The sequence below is a fragment of the Schistocerca americana genome, chromosome 4, assembly GCF_021461395.2.
Source record: "Schistocerca americana isolate TAMUIC-IGC-003095 chromosome 4, iqSchAmer2.1, whole genome shotgun sequence".
Classification (NCBI taxonomy): Eukaryota; Metazoa; Arthropoda; class Insecta; order Orthoptera; family Acrididae; genus Schistocerca; species Schistocerca americana.
Genome location: NC_060122.1, coordinates 614,346,775 through 614,365,559, shown reverse-complemented (window position 1 = coordinate 614,365,559; position 18,785 = coordinate 614,346,775). Strand labels below are relative to the sequence as shown.

Genomic DNA, 18,785 nt, shown 5'->3' with positions numbered 1-18,785 from the left:
ATATAAAATGTGTATTCTATTTAATTATTTATTTGCGTATTTTGATCCACCTGTTTTTATGACCATGGAATCTGATTAATTTTGTAAATAGTACTCCATTTCTTGATACTGCTAGGAATTTAGATTTTTAGAATAGCTAAACCATTTTCTGTGTTTTCTATGAATTTTAATATATTGTCAACCTGTTTTATTTTGATCAAGATGACAGAGTGGAATAAGATTAGGAGTGTCTCCAATCAATTATTATGGTCTAAAAATTGATTTATGCTTAATTAGACGAATGCTAAATTTTGTTGATGTTTTGAGCATATGCATTTCCGCTGTTTCTTTTTTGGGACATTTTCTGAGTCTGTTTACGTTACACGAACATCCTCAGACAATGTGGGGCACGTGTAACGCCGGAAATGCATATCCTCCTATTTCCATCTATTGTACTATAATTTGTTTTCCTTAATTTTGCTACCTGAATATATGATATTTCTGTGTCTTCACATATTGTAATTGTTTTACTATTTGTATATATATATTTATGCATTTATGTCGATGTATAATTGGTTTGTTTCGTAAATATTATTTGTATTTTTACGCTGGGTCTTGCCTAGGGAAAACTGCTATCGAACGATTACATCGATAGGTCGTGTGAAGAATCAAAGTGTGTAGGATCTTTGGTAGTGTTAACTCTGCCGCGTGGAGCGCGGGGAGAACAGTGAGAGTCTGGCGGGAGTAGCGAGTGGAGCAGGTGTTGTGTGACGCTCCCGCGAGTTGCCGCGCTTTCGGGGTTTGGCAGCATGTAATTGCGCTCGACTCGCGATGATAGTTTCTGACATGGTGTCGCGGACGGGAAGCATTAGCTGGCGCACATCAAGAGCCCGTTTCGCCTGGTGACCGTGTCGAGAAGAAGGCGCGCCAACATCCAGCTTCTGCAACAGCGACGGCCGACAATGAGTGACTGTCGCCACCTCCTCGATCGACGGCTTCAAACCTTCAATCAACCAACAAGGAAGACTAAAAGCACGTAAAGTTTCAGAACTGTATGGCAGACCACAGCTTTTCAAATTGTTCCATTTGCCTCGCAAAATTACAGCAACTTAGCATGAACCTTTGTTGCTCATTGTCCCAATTACATTGCCAAGTAGGGTCCCTTCCTTTTCCGAAATGAACCCGAGTGTCGTTGAAATTCAAACGCCAGCATTAAAGTAATATAGCTAACTCGTTTTCACTGCTTTAATTTCAAAGTTCAATTATGGCGTTAATAGCTGGCTACAATATTCAGATTACACAAGCACGAATTAAGAGTGCGAGCTTTGTTACCGTATTTTAGCTTACCTGTGACTGCAGCTCAGCTTGGTACGTACTAAATTTTACTATGGTTAATTGTTCAGAATCATTTAATTCAAGTTCAAAGTTAAATCTCTCGTTTCTAAATTGCGTAGAGTCAAGTTGCTTTTGAAATGATTGTTGAGGTAGTCCAAGACTAACCGTATTTTACTGGATTTCGATGTGCTTCAGAAAGAAAGCTCACTATTAACTTCAGTCACTAAATTAACTTTCGATTTTCCGGTTTTATTAATTCTTTTGCTAAATTAAGTCAGAGTGTAGCGAAATTTATTGCTTCTGACAAACTTTCAGTTTTCACACTACACGTGTCAACCTTCAGTTGCCACGCTTCTAGTGTTAATTATATGTGTAATAACCTTTCTTTTTCAGTTACTATAGTAATTGTCCTTAGGACTGGCGACCGTGATTTCCCCCAAATCTCAAATATCTAATTACCGCTAGTTAATTGTTAACGTAACGGCCGCACATTTACTTTCTTTATTAACTTTACCCCTTTTCAAAATTAATTTCCACCAGTTTCATTAGCACATTTCCTTTCATTTAGATGTAACCCTTTCCTCCCTCTTTACCGACAGATTAACTTCGGTGACGATTGCTTTTCCCAAATTTCCATTAGGTACACGCGGTTTAATTTTTTCACTGTCATTAAGGCCGGTAAGTGAGGGGGGAGGTTACAAGTTACTATCCCGGTATCGAGCCGGTGCCTTTCTCCAAGGCCCCAATAAGTGAGGAGAAACGCATGCGCGTCCATGATAGGAACTAACTGGAGAATGAACGCGCCGTCGTAGTTTGTGCAGTATCATTGCCACAGATACTACTACAACGCTGCGCTAACACAAGTTTGGCAACCCGTCAACTGCCGAGCACAGCGCACTCTAGCGGGCTGTGCAGCTAGACGGAACTGGAGTGTGCCTCGTTCACTTCTTAGCCAGATTTCAACCTAGGCAGACGCACTTTCATAATCGGCCCTCAGTCAGTTCTGTTTGCATTGATTCTCTGAGGAGGGCTCATCAGGCTTAGTCCCTGAGGATATGTTGTATTAGTTCATGGTATTCCATGTTTCGAGATTGTTAGTTCATAGCCGCAGCTGCAGTCCTACAAACTACTGAAGATAAGTAATTTTCATTGTACTATGTGTTTCTTGAATAATAATCCTTCTCTCTAACAGTGTGCCGTACCGCATATTATTGCAACCTGGACCTCTTCAGCTCCTATCAATTCGGCCTCCTACTTATTTGCATTTAGTAACGAGCTGAAAACACTCACCCGTTTTGTGCCTCTAAACAGTGAGACACAATAGTTTGTGTCGATAAGCAGACCCGCGCTGATCCAACCAACTATTCTTAATGTTCCATTACACTGGAGCACACAACGACATCAGACCAGTGAGGTCGTTTTCAGACATGAATTCCATGGAGTACCACCTCCTGCGAGTTTGCCAGCTCCATGTGTGTAGTATATGTTCAGAGCGATGGAATAGAATTTTAGTTGGCTGTGGGTTGGTAAGTAAGCAGAAATGAAGACTGATTATAAGTCGCTATCGGAAGCGAAGTAGCTCCATCTGATTGCACAAGTAATATATTTTGTAGAGTGTGTCGCAGAAATGTTGTGACACACTTCGAGTGGTTGAAGAGCGTGTGTTAAGGAACTAATCGAGGATAGGAAACGTCATGTTTCAAATGGTTCAAATGGCTCTGAGCACTATGGGTCTTAACTTCTGAGGTCATCAGTCCCATAGAACTTAGAACTACTTAAACCTAACTAACCTAACGACAGCACACACATCCATGCCCGAGGCAGGATTCGAACCTGCGACCGTAGCAGCAGCGCGGTTCCGGACTGAAGCGCCTAGAACCGCTCGGTTACGGTCTCAGACATGGATTTCCATCTGCAGTTTTTTTCTCCTATGTATAGAAAAAGCTGGAGATTTTAGCGGTTCCATGTGAAAAATAAACTGCTAATAGAAACCCTTGTCCGAAACCGTCATCCACCGAGGTAACGGAGCATCCCATTCATAGACGACAAGGCCTTTCTACGTAGAAGCTAGCTCCATCTCCTCCACTGGTGATCGCGAGAAAAGAATGATTATTTAAATGCTCCCCGTGCTTACTGTATCGAGCCTAATAGTGCCCACGCGGCCACTACGGAAGCGGTACGCAGGAGGGAGTACTATGTTGCTAGGTTCCTCGCTTAATAGTGATTTTTGAAACATTGCGACTAGAGTGGTTGGACAAAAATATGGAAATACATCGAGAAATGTACGCTTGAATATCCTCGATATGTCGGAAGAGTCAGTCGTGGTCAAAATAGTGTTCTGTATATTTATGAGTGCATTCTGGAGGAGCGAAGTAAATTAGCACGTGGGGAAATTGTTGCTGTTGCTATGATAGTTGCTTCCGTGATCAAGGGATCCAAAGTGTTTCAAGGGGTACCGTATCGAAGATTTATTCCACATACAGGGACAGCGGAAGAAACGACAACCATTAAATCAAATCGCAAACGAAAGTGTGTGGCGAATGATCGTGAAGGATGGTCATTGAAGAGGATTGTGAGAAAAATAAGAGAACAGCAGATGCAAAAGTCACTGCAGAGCTGAATGTCGCGCCCACGAACCCCGTCAGTACCGACACAACACGAAGGAAGCTCCTGTAGCAGGGAATTGCAGAGAAAGTTCGAACTCCAAAACCAATCATCAACGATGCAGATGCCCGTGACAGGAAAACGTAGTGCCGAAGCCATGAAACCTGGACTATGGAGTAATGAAAGAAAGTCATTTGGTCAGATGAGTCTTGTTTGTCAATGTTTCCAACTTCTAGCCGAGTTTAGGTGCCAAGAGTAAAACATAGCGAGAGTTCGGCAATAACTTAAGCAGCCAAGTCGTGGTACTTCGTGGGCCCTATGTCTACTCTGCAAGATCGCATTACTGCCACGGATTATTTGGTCATTTTGACTGATCAAGTTCATTCTGTAGTACAATGTTCATTGCTCAATGATGATACTGTGTTCAAAGACCACACGACCCATCTTCACACAGCTCGCATCCTCCAGGGCTGTCTTGTGGTCACGAGGATGAATTGTCGCATCTGCCCTGGCCACTGCTGTCACTTCATCTCAATATCTTCGAACTTTTGTGTCTACTAAGGAAAGAAGGGTACGTGATGGTTATTCACCTCCATTATCGGTAACTGAACTTGACACTGTTACTCAGGAAGAATAGAGTAATATTCCCTTCAATACCAAACAGGCATACGATTATACATTCCGATAGGACTTGAAGCTGTTTCGAAAGCCAACGGTTTTCATACTGCGTATTAGGCATGTTAATGTGTTATGTTTGTGGTGTTTCCATATTTTGTCTACCCGCAGTATCAGGTTTTTCTGTAACTCCGTGACGCTCTCCCGTGGATCAGAAAACCCGTGATCATTCTTGCTGTCCTCCTAGTAGTCCCTAGTAGTTCTATTCGGTACTGATCGAACGTCCGTCCTCGGTAGCTGAGTTGTCAGTGCGACAGCATGTCACCCTGAGGGTCCGGGTTCGAGTCCCGGCTGGATCGGAGATTTTCTTCGCTCAGGGATTGGGTGTTGTGTTGTCCTAATCATCACCATTTCATCCCCATCGACGCGCAAGTCGCCGAAGTGGCGTCAAATCGAAAGACTTGCACGCGGCGAACGGTCTACCCGACGGGAGGCCCTAGTCACACGACACTTACTGAGCGAACAAACTTCGGCGATGTTCTAGGATGATCGGCTGAGTGTTTTGTAAGCACCTTCTATCACAGACCTACTTTACCTACGAATGAGACTGTATTATTATTCCATTTCATATACCGACAAATTGTTACACCCATGTGTTTATATGAGTTGGCCGATTCCATATGTGAATTACTAATATTGTAGCCATTGGATATTACATTTCATTTTATTATATGCAAAATTTTTTGTTTCTGAACGTTTAAAGCATGTTGGCTATCTTACAATAACTTTAAAATCTTACCGAGATCTGCCTGAATATTTGTACTGATTTTTTTTCGCGTTGCAGTTCTTAATAAACATTCTGATCATCTTCCAAAAACTCTTGAGTGGCTATTAATATTGTCTGTTAGGTCATTAATACACGTAATGAACAACAAAGGACTCAACGCACATCCCTGGGGCACACCTGAAGTCTACGTCTCTCGATGGCTCTACAGTTCCCTGAAAAGAAATCCTCAGTCCATTCACAAACATCGTTTGATACTACTGTATAGGATGTTCGGAAATGCCTGTTACAAACTTCTATGACTTATAGAGAGGAGTGACTACATAATATTCTGAACAGGAATCCCTGTGTGGAAACTTAACGTCGGACTGGCTGTCATTTTACGCCTATCCTACCTCTCATTCACGAATCTGTGAGTGTTAGAGGTGGTATGAAGTGTTGGAGGTGTTATGGATGTAGTTGTTGGTCATCCACAACATACCAGACGGTGCTGGTAGCAACATCCATTGCACGAGCAATTGCTCCTGTACTCGTTGACGGGTTATCTTCAACGCGATGCAGTATGGCCCCTTCCAATTCGGGTGTGCGGTATCACCTTGGAGCACCACAGTCACGTCAGCTGACGGTTAAGGTAACCCTTTCTCAAAGTCGTTGCACAATTTTTGCGAAAACGATATGCGCGGGAATCGTACGTTTTGCATAAAGATCTTGATATAGGCGATGACCAGCTCTTGCACTACCGTGAGCTTCGCAATACACAAGAATCATTTCGGGTGTATTCTGCAAACGTGTACTCAGCCATGTCGCTCTAACACACAGACACGTGAATGAGGCTCTAACCAGGTCAGAGAGGTAGGATATATGTTATATGACAGCCCATCTGGTGTAAGCACCCCCCCCCCCCCCCCGATCATGACTACTCTGTTGTAGACCTACCAAGCAAATACGTTTTCCAACGGCTTAGCACGGAAACGGTACGGTTCCAGATATAACAAGATGTTACGTACACACTCCCCCAACAAGTCCTAGAAGTTTATAACGGGAATCTACGAACACTCTGTGAGATCGTCTTTCCGTAAACAAGTGTTGGTGAGGTAATGAATCAATGATTTTCGAAAGTCAAGAAATGCGCATCTACATCACAGCCTTGGTCGTCTTCTGGGCCTTGCGTGCCAGTCGCAACAGCAGTGGCCCAGTTTGTCTATGGACAGTTTACACAAGCTGCAGCAATCTCTACAGAGCCTCTACAGAGCTAAGACAGCGGTAAGACACACGACTCGTATTCGGGAGGAGGCGGTTCCAATATCCATCCAACCTTCCAGATTTGCGTTTTCCTTGATTTCCCTAAAAATATCTGGATGGTTCCTTTGAAGAGCCGTGATATGCCTAAAAATATCTGGATGGATGGTTCCTTTGAAGAGGTCTGGCAGATTTTTTTTCTCATGTTTCTCCAGCCCGAGCTTATTCTTCGTGTCTAATGACCTCCTGGTCAACAGGACATTAAACTCCTGTCTTCCTTTGAGGTTACGTGTTCCGTAGTTCATTTGAATTTTTTATTGTTTTTTTTCGGAATAAGGTGTAACAAGCCAGTTTACAGGACATGTATACCTAGTTAGTTTCAATGGATGGCTTCAAGGTGATTATTTAGTTACGAAATGGCACACTGACTTAAATTTAACGTTAATGAACATATTATGTCTTAGTCCTACTCATGTAAGTACATTTAAAACTAGGTTTATCACAGACTACCAGTTTTTAATTAAAAATTCGTGTACGTAACAGAAAAAAGTTATCTAGAAGAAATGATTTTGGGCTAGATTTCAACGTTGCTTTGCTATCTGCCAGTCATTTACCGTTATTGGGCAAATCATTAAATATTTTTGTTGGCTGGTTTGGACTCCTTTCTGAGTCATATAATAATGATCGATAAAGCTCACTTTTCCTTTATTGTTGATGGTACGGACATCGATATTCAACACAAGTTGTGATGGATTACAACTTTCGCGGGCAAGTGCTCTACCAACTGAGCTACACAAGCACGACTCACGCCCCGTCCTCACAGCTTTACTTCTGCCAGTACCTCGTCTCCTACTTTCCAAACTTTACAGAAGCAGAATAGGTTCTGTAAAGTTTGAAAAGATTTCATGTTTTCTTCCCACTTCGCATCATTTCTCTTATTCCAGAATAATTATATAATGTGGCGTGCTCCTATTGTTCAGCTCTAATTTCTTAACTAAATACTATTCTGTTCTTTCTTTATTTACGCTTTTAAAAAGAGCTGACGTTCATTTCATTCAAATAAATATTTGTCCACCACTCCCTGCAGTTCCTTACGATCCTCTGATAATGTTGTTGACCCTATCTGATACCTCGTTCACGTACCGTATGTTGAACATTAGGGTTCCTAATATGCTTCCTTAAGCCACATTCGAGGTTACTTTCGTTTGTGTTGAACGCTAGCCGTCAAATATAACGTACCGAGTTCTATTGACCAAATAATCATTACCAGGCTCGTCTCGTATCTCTGAAGATACTCAGTACGGCCGTATCTTGGGTTTTAGGATACTTCGTGTACAATGTGGAAAGCATTTTACAAATTTACGAAGATGGGATGTAACTGCTGTCCTGCATCTACCATTTGTAATATAAAGGAATCGATGTTTCATGCGAGTGGTTTCTTCTCCTACTTCTTTGGAGAAGCCTTTTACCTGAGGAATATCTTAATATTTGAGCTCAGAATAAGCTTTATGGTCCTGCAATAGACGGACTCAATTGACTAGCTACTTACACAACTGACTTACTTCATTCCATTGAGAACGATCTAGTTACAGAGCTGATGCGAAACTCCGCAACCTCTTATTTGGCGGACTGGCTGACAGTGGCGTGCTGTATCTCTGCAAAAGCTATGACGTTACTGGCACAGCACCTCAGAACTCTGTATATGTTGTCACAGTATAAGTTGACTGTGGCTTAGAGGCTTTCAGAGCTGTTGTTGAACTGTGGTTGCGCTGCACTGCTCAAGACCACCACCCGTGATCTCATATCTGTACATCTATACCCAGTCGCACAACGGATACACCTAACACTCTGCATTCCACATGTGCAAAAACGCCAGCAGAACTAATAAACACGCCAAGATCGCCAGGAGTTTCCACCCCAGAATAAATAAAGTTAAGTGAGAAATTATTACAACAGTTGCGCCTCACAACGTCACATCATTGAGTTTATGTAAGGAAACTGTATTCTTTAAGGACGTAGTATTACTATCTTAAGTTAATTATTCACATTAAAATGGATAGGCAAAGAATTGTTTCTGGACAGGAAGAACCAACGAACCATTAAATTCAGATCTACCCGCCAGTGTTGGACATTCGTCACGATCGACCATCGACCAGAACCAAGCAACTTCTTCGAGAGATATCGTCTCCAAACTGGCTCATACTACGAATGTTTGCGCCAGCCAGTCAGGGGCCGGTATCTCCGTCCGCGCTGCTTTAGCTTTAAGTGTCATTTTGTAACAGCGACTTTGACAAAGCAATTAACCTTCCCGGATGATTTCGTGGGAGACAACCCTTTTTGCCTGTATGTCTTTAATTTAGGAATTATTTTTTATAGTAAACAACACATGCAGAATTTAAATTCGGGGTTGTAATTCGTTGACTCCGTGTTTTGACAGAAAACAGTATGTTTTAGGAACGCGAGGCTGGTTGGGCCGTTCCTTCGTGTGCTCCCCATCCCCGGGTGATCACCGGTTTTTAGCCTGGCGACGTGTCGCAATCCACCCACCATTTTACAAACAGCTGGTGCGTCTCTCCAAGCCCCAGACAATGCTTGTCTCGCCGTTTTCCACTCCAGAATCCGTCCTCGCGTCGTTTCATATCGCACCTACCCCACCTGACAATAAACTTGCTTTCTCATGTACTTGTCCATTTCATTATGACATTTACTTACAATGATGAGCTAAAACATTATGACCACGTCCTTAACAGCATGTTGGGCCATCTATGTAACTCAGAAGAGCATCGACTGTGTGTGGCGTGACCTCTACAAGTCCTTGGTCGGTTTCCAGAGCTGTTTAACACCAGATGTCTCTGCACGGGGCAGTGTTTTTGGATGCGGCTCTGGCACCCAAAAGCGTCCCTGGTACACTCCAACGGGTTCATATCTCGGGTATCTGGCGGCTAAACAACTGTGCGAGTTCACTATCAATCTTCGACCACTGTAGCACAATGCTGTCTTGTGATATGGACAGTAAAGCTGCTGAAAGATGTCATCGCCTCGGGGAAGACATCAAGGCGATCCACAATAATGCCCCCACGCAGATCCTCTATGACCCGATTCCTTTTCCCCATCTGCTCCTATTCCTCGAACATATTCGCATACTCTACACCTCCCGCCGCCTTGATCCCCCTCATCCCCTGGTTGCTCCTCTCCTCTCCAACCCCCGCCCTCTGCTGCGCCTTCACTGTTGTGGCCTCCCTACCCTCCATCTCTACACCCTTCATCTCCTTTCCCAGGGCGGCTTCCGTCAAATTCCCCTCCCGGATGATGCCCTCTCTCCCTCCATTTATCCCTCCTATCAACTCTGATCCTCACCTCCCCTCCTTTCCTCTGTCCTTTCCCCAGGCTCCCTCTTCCCCCTCCCTTCCATCCTGTTTTTTCCCCACCTACCCTCTCTCTGCCTCCCTTCTCCCCTCCCCATGTCCTTTGCATTCCTCTCCTCTGCCTTTCCTCACTCCCTCTCGCGTCTGCCCAGCCCCCCCCCCCCCCTTTTCCGAGTCCTCGTCCTCCGTCGGCATTCCCCCCCACTTCGTTTTTCCTCTCCTTTCCCCTTTTCTTTCCCATCATCTGTCCAGGTTCCCCCCATCTGCCCTTGGCTGTGGTGTGTCATATTTATGCCAACTTTTTAGTGCAGTGTTCAAATGAGTGTTCAGTGTTGTGCGTCTTTTCCAAAGTGTTGCGAACAGAAATCATGCTGTCGCTGGGAGTGTTTTTTTATATCTATTGCGAACAGATACCGGACTGTCTGTTTATTATTTTACCTGTCTGCTTCCTGTGTATTTTATTAGCATCGCCAACCCTTTGTTTTATGTTTTAAGTTCCACAATTTTCCGCCATTTTACCATTTAAGTCACCGATTTTATCGCCTGCTTTTATTATTTATTATCTTAATTATTTTTTTTTTAATTCTGTAGGCTGAAGAGCGGCATACTAAGCTGCTGCCAGCCCACCCCCTTCAGGGGGAATCGAATCTCAATGAAGGGAAAAAACACAATAATGTTCACATAGTAAATACTTGTTATGGTATCTTCCATTATTAGCACTGGTCCCATGGAAGCCCAGACAAATGTTACCCATAGCATAAAACTGCCCCCATCAGAATGTGTGCTGTAGTTCAACCGTTCACGTTGAGTATTTGGACATGACAATCGGCCTGGTATAAGAAACGTGATTCATCCCACTGTAACTCGATTCTGGTCTTGTGACACATGTCGGCCGCTGTGGCCGAGGCGTTCTTGGCGCTTCAGTCCGGAATTGCGCGACTGTTACGGTCGCAGGTTCGATTGTTGTCTTGGGCATGGATGTGTGTGATGTCCTTAGGTTAGTTATGTTTAAGTAGTTCTAAGTTCTAGGGGACTGATGACCTCAGATGTTAAGTCCCACAGTGCTCAGAGCCATTTGAGCCATTTAGCCTTGTGACATGGACAGTTAACATGCTGAAAGATGCCATCCTCATCAGGGAAGACCATAAGCATGAAAGAATGCAGGTAACTCACAATAATGTTCACACAGTCTATAAGTGTTTGGTACCTTCGATTACTACCACAGCTCCCATGGAAGCCCAGATGAACGACTTCCACAGCATAGAACTGCCTCCATCGGTCTGCGTCTGTGGTGTGGTGCGTGTTTCGAGCAATCGTTCACTTGGGTGAAATATATGAACACGACCATCCACCTGGCATAAGAAATGTGAAGCATGCGACTAGGCGACAGGTTTGCATTGACCCACGATCAAGTCGGGGATCCTTTGACCACAGCAATTGAAAATGGTGTTGTCGTGTCAACGTGGGAATACAAAGGGATCATCTGCTGCGCAGCCCCATGTTCAACAATGCGCCCTTAAGAGTATGATCCGAAAGACTTGTGTCTGTACCAGCGTTGTAATACCGCCAGGTCTAGCACAGAACCCCGCCCATCCTACTTTACATAGCGTCCAATTTTTCAGCCTTCACGTTCTGTGATGAGGACTACTCGTGGTTTCACCATCTTTCAGCGACTTTCCGGAGATGTTAATGATAGTAGCACAGCAACAGCCGACCAGCTTCGCCGTTTCCAAGACGCTCGTTCCCAGGTGTCCAGGCATAACATTCTGTCCTTGATCAGAATAGCTTGTGTCAGAGTGATTACCCATTTGTGGCTTGTATCGTCACTAGAACGATTTTCCATTCGTACCTGCACCACTGCGTCACATATCCACGACGTCACCAGGCAACATTCAGTCTATTGGTGGACAGTGGCCATATTGTTTTGGTCCATCAGGGTATACAGATTTAAAAAAAAAGTTTTTGAAGTTATGGAGTGAATATATTCTTTGAAATCTGTATCTGGAGCAAGCTGTAAAGGAAATAAACCTTTCAAGTTTGCCAATGGTATTGTAAATCTGTCATCGCCGGCAAAAGAACTTGCAAGATAAGTTAATGGAATGCAACCTGTAGTGCATAAGAAGAAGATAAATAAAAGTATAGGAAACACAATGTGTAGTCAAATTAAATCAGGGGTTGCTGAGGGAATCAGATTAAGACGTGAAAGAATGAATGTTGGAGATGAGTCTTGGCAAAGGCAGTAAGGAGCACGTAAGTAAAGAGGAACTAAAATGCAGACTGGCAACAACAAGAAAAGCTTTTCTGAAAGATTTAAATTTGTTAGCTCTGAATATAAATATTAGTGCTGCGAAGTCCTATCCGAAAGAAAGTATATGTCTTGACTATAGCCTTGCATGGAAGTGGAAGATTAACAATAAACAATTCAGACAAGAAGCTTTTTTACAATGGTAAAGCCGACAACTAATGAGGAAGTAGTGAACTAGAAAGAATAGCTGGTACAATTCATCTACAACATGGGATCTGCTGATAGAAGACATCTCGAGGCACCAAAGAATTTTTAATTTGGTAATGTAGGGAAGAGTCGGGGATAAAAATTGTAGAACATGAGTATAATAAGCAGATTCAGATGTATGTCTGTTACAACGGTTACGCAGATTTGAAGAAGTTTGTACAGGACAGACTAGCGTGGAGAACTGCTCCAGAATGGTGCCGGCTGCGGTGGCCGAGCGGTTCTAGGCGCTTCAGTACGAAACCGCGCGACAGCTATGGTCGCAGGTTCGAATCCTGCCTCGGGCATAGATGTGTGTGATGTCCTTAGGTTAGTTAGGTTTAAGTAGTTCTAAGTTCTAGGGGACTGAGGACCTCAGATGTTAAGTCCATAGTGCTCAGAGCCATTCGTTCCAGAATGGACTTCGAACGGCAACAACAACAACGTAACAACGACAGGAACAACACCGACAGTCACAATCTGACTCTTAGGATAAGTGCTATCGGTGTAATCATAAAGTACCGACACTGCTTTAGTTGCCCTTGCGAGATATTTCGTTACTTTGACATAGGCTTATTTCACTCTCAATTGGGGTCAGATCGCAGCTGTGATTGCAACACGACCGTTCGCTGATGACAGCTAAATCTGACGCACTAACAGCGTTTTCGAAATGACATGTAAACAAAGCTGCTGATGTGGAAAATTTCATGCAGATTGTGCATATGATTGAAGACAAATCGTCACTTATTGTTTTCCGTTAGTCTGCTGAACAACACGATGAACGTGTTCAGTACTGCCGTCAGTAATGGAAACTTATGAGCATAGACAATAATGAAATATTTAAATTTTATGTAAAAAATATCGACATGACACATCCATGTTATTTTGTCTACATACGAACAACACTGATACATTTCCTCTAGATATCGGTCTATTAGAATTCTTTCTTCTACATATTTTTGCATGCTGTAAATGAACACCTAAATACGCTGTCACCGATTATAATTATAACGAAGATTCATTACAAATTTCTGGTTTAACATTATTCTGACAGATTCTAGCCTGCGTGGTGTTAAGGTAGTGAATAAACCTTCTGCACATTTGGAGTGTGGAATACGAGAATTACCGGCAGTAACATGCCGAACTCGTATGACAGTTCCACTAGTTATTTTTTTTTTTTTCAGTTTGTAAATGTGGACAGGAGGTGACAGTCCGGGGGCGTGGCATATGGAGGGCGGGGACTTACCCAGCATCTGCTCGGCGGTGAAGGCGCGCACGTCGACGGCGCACGCCCAGAGGCTGCAGCAGGCCAGAACCCAGCAGAGGCGCATGTTGGGCCGTGTGAGCCGAGTCTCTAGTGGCGTCCTCTGCTCCCCTGTCCTGTGTTGTCGCGTCGTATCCTAGGCCTTAGGCGGAGGGTGGCAGGTGGACTCTAGCGTCTAGCGCGTGCCCGGCATCGCGACTACTGTGCAGCGGACACTGGCCGAGTCTCCCACGTTGTGAACTCGCGGCTGTCACTGCGGGCCGCGCTCAGCTGTGACGTGGCGAAGCGGAAGGCACACGGCGTGCGGCGCGTGGGGCGGTCAGAGCCGGACTGCCCGGCCGCCGCTGCTGCCGGAGCGTCACACCCCCACCCCCACCCACCGCCCCCGCAAAGCACGGCCGCGCCCGGAGCATCGATCGCCGCGACGCCAGTGGCACTGCCTGCCGCTAGGGGCGCCGCTGTCGCGAGGCGCCTCGCCCATTCATGAAAATCTCCGACGCCCGTTCTCACTACCTGTCTAGTGCGGGGGATGGGGTGGGAGCGGGACACGCGTTGTGAAGAAAAGGGTTCACAGAGATCTACTTTGCATAACTGAGAACGTGAATTTCGACTATTTAATGCTATTTTGTCTAAAACTGACATGGTGAGACCGTGGCTGTGTACAATTAATGTAGGTTAATTCCTACAAAGAAGAAAAATGCAACCAGCCACTATTAATATTGGTATTTATTTAGGTAACTAGCGCCGTTACCGGTTTCGAACTGGCAAGTTCATCATCAGACGGCTGTTCACATGAGTTTCAAGATACACTTTACATTATCGTCCGTTTTTGCTTTTTATTATTCCACTGTGGCGAAGTATTTTTGGTGTGTTGTTGCCCTACGGTAGAAAACAGTGTTAGAAGCCCACTATGTGAAAATAACTAACCTCCAAACGATGAAATACAGCGTAAATAAATATGTGAAGTTAAGTGGTTATGGTACTTACGTCGAAAATTTTCGACGTAAGTACCATAACCACTTAACCTCACATATTTATTTACGCTGTATTACGTGGGATAAAAAAATCGAAAACGGACGATCTTGAAAATCATATGAACAGCCGTCTGATGATGAACTTGCCAGTTCGAAACTGGTAACGGCGCTATTTACCTAAATAAATAGCAGTATTAATAGTGGCTGGTTGCTGTTTACTTCTTTGTAAGAATTAACCTACATCGATTATTTAAATCCAAAAGTACCCGTTGTACTTTCAAACTTAACGAAAGTAACCGTATTAGAGTTTGGCAACAAACATCAAAAGAACGCATACACGAAATTCCCGCCAATAACGTGAATCATAAAGAAAACGAGTATAATTTTGTTCAGTTATAGTTCTAAGAACTAAATAGACTCGCATTTCGCAATGAGAACCTCGTAATATGACTTCTTATTGAATGTAAAAAAAATTTACGTCGTTGACAGCTGTCAAAATCAAACATTACCCCGATAGTGTGCCTCTAACCAATAGCGACCGCGCAGCTTTGCTATGATTTGTCGGCGACCGGAATCTAACGGCGGACGCCACAATTTACGTGTGACAACACACTAAAACAAACATGTAAATGTACCCGATGAAAACTCTACGCACATATACGGAAACACACCTTCCAAAAGAACACGCAAAACCAATGCAGTGACAGCTACAATAAGATAAAGAAGAAAGGTGGAGGTAGAAAATAGCGATAACTATTGTTTATGGTGTCAACAGTGTCAACACAAAAGTGTAACAGACTTAATTGAAATTACATTTATTTCCAAAGAAACATGTACGACGAAAATTTTGTCACAAGAGAACAAGAAATTACTACACAGAATTCTTTGAGTGCTTACACGTATAGAGCGCTTGACGTTGCAGCTTGTCTTTTTCTAGACGATGCATCGTTACGTCAACGGCAGCTTGTTGGTGCTAGCAACGCAATGATTATGACTCCATTAGTCACGAAACTGCTATGTCTAAATCCTCTTGATTGGTGTAGGCTTCACCATGCAATACTGTTATCCTCCTCTACGTTTCTGTGGTAACAGGCTGGTCGGAAGTAATTGTTGTTGCGTAGATCTAGTTTTGTATATGCGCGATTACAACGTTCCATATACACATGTCTCTGTTTTTAGCGTTTCGTATACAGTTTTTGAAACACCCGCTGATCTTGATATTACAGTCCGTACACCTGTAGCAATCACGATCGCGAATTTACAGTTCTGGCGAAACCAGTTTGCAAGTCTCCACGGCGACAGTTCATGCTTCAGCGCGAGCGGCAGCTTATTAACGAGCACACGAGGTAGTAGCTCCGAGGTCTATTAATTGTGCAGTTCGTTTAGCTGTAAACAGTTCAGTTCTCACAAAGACTATCAAGGTCTATTCGCGAAAGCATTGTCACTGCTGTTTGTAGCACTCTATGAAACTCGCTGCACTCAAGCAGTGTAACATATTGTTTCACTATCTCCACACTGAAATTTAGTTAAGTCGTGACCGAAAAATAAGAAGGCGACCATGAATTTTCGTGTGATCCCGTCCAGCACGAGTATACAAGATAAACCGCACGCACGCCACGACACTGCACACCTTCCCACTGATTTCACTGTCCGACTGCCACATCGATACCCTCTCGCATCACAGTTCATACAATAGTGCTGCATATTGCAGCGCATTACATATATGCATTACAAAGAAAAATGAACCATGTATTGCAATTTTTGCATACTCAGTTAAAAGGAGAATCATGTAGCAATATAAATCAAATAAAAGACAGTAACATTTCATATTACAGAACAAAAACCTAAATAATATTCTAGAGAATCAAGTACATACGTACAGAGAAAAAGGAAACAAAAGAAAAGAAGAAAAGGAAAAAAAAACTATCTTTGAATATTAGCAATGTCTTCACAAGCTCCTCCGACATCACCTACCACCTTCCCTTTTCTTCAAATGTCTACGCATCGCTCCAGCGGTTGAGATATTCCTTGACTTCCGAAAAGCATTTGACTCAGCATCACACCTGTGCTCTTACGACTGTATACGGTATGGAGAGTATATGTTATATGGTATCGAGAGAAATATCTGATAGGATTGAAGATTTCTTGCTAGCGAGGACGCGGAGTAAACGGAGAGTCATCGACAGAAGGAGAAGTATAGTCAAGGTCGGGGACCTTGTTGTTCATGTTGTGTATGAATGACCTGCCGGACAATATTATGAGTAACATTAGATTTTTAGCAGATGGAACAGGTTATTGTTGTTGTTGTTGTTGTTGTCGTCGTTTTAAGTTCGAAGATTGCTTTGATGCAGCTCTCCATGGTACTCTATCCTGTGCAAGCCTCTTGATCTGTAAGTAACTACTGCAGCCTACATCCTTCCGAATCCGCTCACCGTATTCACCACTTGGCCTGCCTCTGCGACAGCAACGTCCAATCTTCTAGCTTACCTGGGCCACATCGGAAGAGGACGAATGTTTTTGAGCCGCACACGACCTACTTAACACTAATAATAATTGCTGAGGAAAAAAATAAAAAGATAGGAACGGTCGGAGGTATATACTTATCACATTTAAGTAATTTACATTTAATTAATTTATGACTCTCTATTCTAAAAAAAAAAAGGAAGACAGACTGAATTTGACATTTTGTGTATGAGATTTCAGTACTTTCTTAACTTTACATAAACGGAATTTTTATGGGTTTTCTTATCGATCATATGATAGATGCTCAGTTCTTAGGCCGCGGCAGTACTTGCCTTCGGCTGCCTGTGTACGACCTTTACCCCCTACCACCCACCCTTCCCTTCAATACTAAATTTGTGATCCCTTGATTTTTCAAAATCTGTCCTGTCAAACGATTCCTTCTTTTAGCCAAGTTGTGCCACAGATTTCTTGTCTCCCCAATTCTGCTCAGTACCTCCTCTTTAGTTGCGCGACCTACTCATCTAATCTTCAGCATTCTTCTGTAGCAGCATATTTCAAAAGCTTCTGTTCTTTCTTGTAACTGTTTATCGTCCATTCTACACTTCAGACAAGTGCCTTCACAAAAGACTTCCAAAATACTTAAATCTGTATTCAATGTTAAGAAACTGTGTGACTTCATGAGATCAGTGTTAGGACGAAAGGGAGCGTTAGAGTCATTAATAAAAGCAAACAATGATCATTTAGAGTCGTTTATGAAAAACAAAAATGACAGAATAGGAGGGTCAGAGTTAGAGATGAAAACCAATACTGATAACATAGAGTCAGTTATGAAAGCTATCAGTGACCTTTCAAAAAGTGAGATGAAAACCAGTAGGGGGACAATTAGGTCCCACATTAAGAAAATATGGAATCAAGAACTGGGCGGGGGGGGGGGGGGGGGGGTAAGGGGGTTAGAATCAACCCTGAAAACGAATAGTGATCATTTGGAGCAGATTATAAATCCAAGAAAGACCTTTTGGAAACAGAAATCCCCGAGTTAAACAAATCAGTTCGTAGAAGGTACGAAAGGTATGAATTCCAGAGCAGGCATAGTCGACAATAGAGTCATAATTTTAGAAAATAAGTTTTTCAACGAAAGTGCAGAGCAAAGAAAGGACATCGAAGAATTAAATTCTGAACAAAAAGTGATGAGGAGATCGGACTTGGGGAGCCAAGTTAGGGACTTACCTCCATTGTAACTATGTAAAACGTACTTATTGAAATTCTGTATTGTGTGATAACGCAGTGCAGTGAATCAACCAGAAGAGTTTAGTTGGCGCCTGTAAATCGAAAAGAAAGGCTGCGCTAGCACACAGACATGTCTAAACAAGTTTGTCCATCCTCTAGTTTCTGCCGGACTCCTCCGCCCCGAGAATGGGGTGGCAAGAGAACCACACATTCGGGGTGGACTTTCTGGCCGATTTGGGGGAGATAAGGGCCGCCACAAGGGGAGGGACTCTCCATTCCCGCCCGTCACATTTACCACTCAACCGAATGAGAGTGCTCACAGTATTTCCACTTCCTGCTGCTGACCGAACATCGTTAAGTTTACGTGTCGCTTGTTCCTTATGGGAGACTCCGACCTTGTATGTCAACACAACTGTGCAGTCTGAAGCCACTCTTATACGGCCATAAT

General features: G+C 43.4%; 1 protein-coding gene across 3 annotated transcripts in view; it reads right to left on the bottom strand.

Moving 5' to 3' along the window:
• The window catches only part of LOC124612790 (neural proliferation differentiation and control protein 1), a 1,069,883-nt gene that overhangs the window by 885,958 nt on the left and 165,140 nt on the right, over positions 1 to 18,785 (bottom strand). Inside the window, exon 1 of one of the 3 annotated variants that reach the window (XM_047141188.1) lies at positions 13,656 to 13,992. The exons of the other annotated variants lie outside the window; for them this stretch is intronic. Coding sequence (XP_046997144.1) covers positions 13,656 to 13,740 — 85 coding nt within the window. The 5' untranslated portion in view covers positions 13,741 to 13,992. Of the gene's footprint in view, positions 1 to 13,655; positions 13,993 to 18,785 lie in introns of those variants that run through there. 3 annotated transcript variants of the gene reach the window in all.